Genomic DNA, 2,157 nt, shown 5'->3' with positions numbered 1-2,157 from the left:
AGAAATATTGCTTGCATTAATTGCATCCAAACATAGTCACATCAAGTTTTAAAAGTTTTCTCAACATGAGAAATGGAGCGTTAATTCTCAGATTTACATGTGAAAATAGGTGTTTCCTCAACTTTCAAGTAAGCAACAACGGCATCGTCGTTGCTGAGTGTGATAAAATTTAGTTTTTATACTTGGAAGGCATTATATTTCCCAGTATCACTTCTTTCACCTCTCTGTTTTTGAGCAGTGAATATTTGCATCTTTAATAATCTCGATATTCATGCTTCAAAGTGAGAATGAAGGCGTGAAAGTGGCTCTAACTATTCCATGTGTGACCGCACCTTAAACTTGCACGTGCTGCAAAGCACCACGCTCTGTTGCACATCGCACGTCGGCGTGCGCTCATTCCAGAGGTGCCATTGCAGGCAGCAAGCCGGCATACTGAACTATCCCACTGTATTTGACTCCTTAAGTTCATCTCCTACAAGAGCCGCACGCCGGCGTGCACTGATAAGAGACTTCATTAGCAGAGCACGAACTTGCACCAGAAGGAGATAGGAGACAGTGCGCCAGAGAGAGAGAGAGAGAGAGAGAGAGAGAGAGAGAGAGACTGGCATAGGCGTGAGGTAGGAGGCAAGAAAGAAAACAGGCGTAGTCGTGGTGATCCTTCTGGTCAAGCCGAAAACATAGGCAGTTTTGCCGCGGATCTTGCACAACACCTCATAGCCTAAGCCTGCTTCTCGGCGAGACCTGCAAGGAAGACGACGGTGGAGGGAATACCGGCTAGTCCGAGAGAGAGGCGCCAGTGTTAGGGGTGGATGTTCTGGGTGAAGAAGTTGACGAGGTTGGCTACGAGGATGCCGATGGTGACGGAGAGCCAATGTTCATGGCACCACGTCAATGAGCGGGGGCCACTTCTAACTTAGGGCCTGTTTCCACGCTTGTCAAATGTGCACATTTGTGTGAGGAGCCAAACATTTTAGTGAGTATTGGTGGTCCTCTTTTTTTGCACCCTTTCTTAATTCTACCCTTAAAAGGAGTGCACCACTTTTTGATTAGACAAGATCCTCTCAAAAGATGTGAAAACCATTTAAAACAAAGCAAAACTTCACCCAAACCACAATGGGAAAAGTGCAAGCGTGAAATCAACATTTAAGATATGTCCAATCACCTACTTTGAGGCCTTATTTGTAGGGAGCATGGGACCTGGAGGCTTGAATGTTGATGGCCACAAATGGACCATTTTCGGTTGCGTGTAAACACATTAAGGCTCATACATTAATCTAATGTGACCCATACATCACTTTGAAAGCTAAAAGAAATGAAGGTAAAAATCGATAGCTCAAGATGGCACACCCGGTCAAGCCGTATGACATGTGACAAATTAAGACTATATTTGTAATTATATACAAAATAAAGACATTGTGTATGTGTGACACACACAAGGTATACTAGACATGTCTTGGCAAGAAACTATAGCTCAAGATTAACACGCCCGGTCAAGCCATATGACCAACAGATGCAACATGAGGCCCAAAATGAATAAAAGGCGCTGGCCAGCAAAATGGATCAGCGGACGCGGCCCTACCAGAGTGGTAGCCATGGCCGTCGAGTAGAGAGAGAACGTGAAGAGCTGGAGCATGCGATCATCGAACTTGCAGTAGTCGCTCTTGCGGCGCAGGACATGCGGGAAGAAGAGCGTGAGAAAGTCGTCCATGGTTGTCACACCTCCAGTAATGCCGATGTCGTAGCCAAACATGAGCCCCTTGAAGGCAGCCACGACAGTCGTCCATACCACGTGCAATGTTAGCCGCCCTTGGTCATAACCGACCTTGTCTATGCTCAGCGATGCCATCACCATCTTTATAAATCTCTACACTTTGCTTCAGTTGGTGATGTTCACACTCATAGCTTTCCAACCTACTCTCACCTACGAAATTGGATTTTCCTTGACATTTCCTTGCTTATTACTTGTGAAGGTCCTCAACAACTCACTCCACACTCGCATAAGCCTATGATAGAAACTCCTCTCCAAAACATTTTAACACCCAAGTAATATGCCCATTGAGGTCCTACTAATAGACAACTCTTAGAAAGGAAGCCATTGTAACAAGATTGCATCAGTTCCTGCTGCAATATGGCAAAGAAAATGTACAATGTATGCGC

General features: G+C 45.2%; 1 protein-coding gene across 1 annotated transcript; it reads right to left on the bottom strand.

Annotated features, from left to right (window-relative positions):
- Window positions 1-1,477: 1,477 nt before the first annotated feature.
- On the bottom strand, window positions 1,478-1,852 carry LOC147434702 (sugar transport protein 9-like). Its single transcript, XM_086489667.1, has one exon. It carries the CDS (start codon window positions 1,850-1,852, stop codon window positions 1,478-1,480), a length of 375 nt encoding a protein of 124 aa, XP_086345793.1.
- Window positions 1,853-2,157: the final 305 nt, after the last annotated feature.

Source organism: Adiantum capillus-veneris, chromosome 19 (assembly GCF_014529385.1).
Source record: "Adiantum capillus-veneris isolate H3 chromosome 19, ASM1452938v2, whole genome shotgun sequence".
NCBI lineage: Eukaryota > Viridiplantae > Streptophyta > Polypodiopsida > Polypodiales > Pteridaceae > Adiantum > Adiantum capillus-veneris.
The sequence above is the reverse complement of the archived record's forward strand: the minus strand, read 5'-3'. Positions and strand labels throughout refer to the sequence as shown.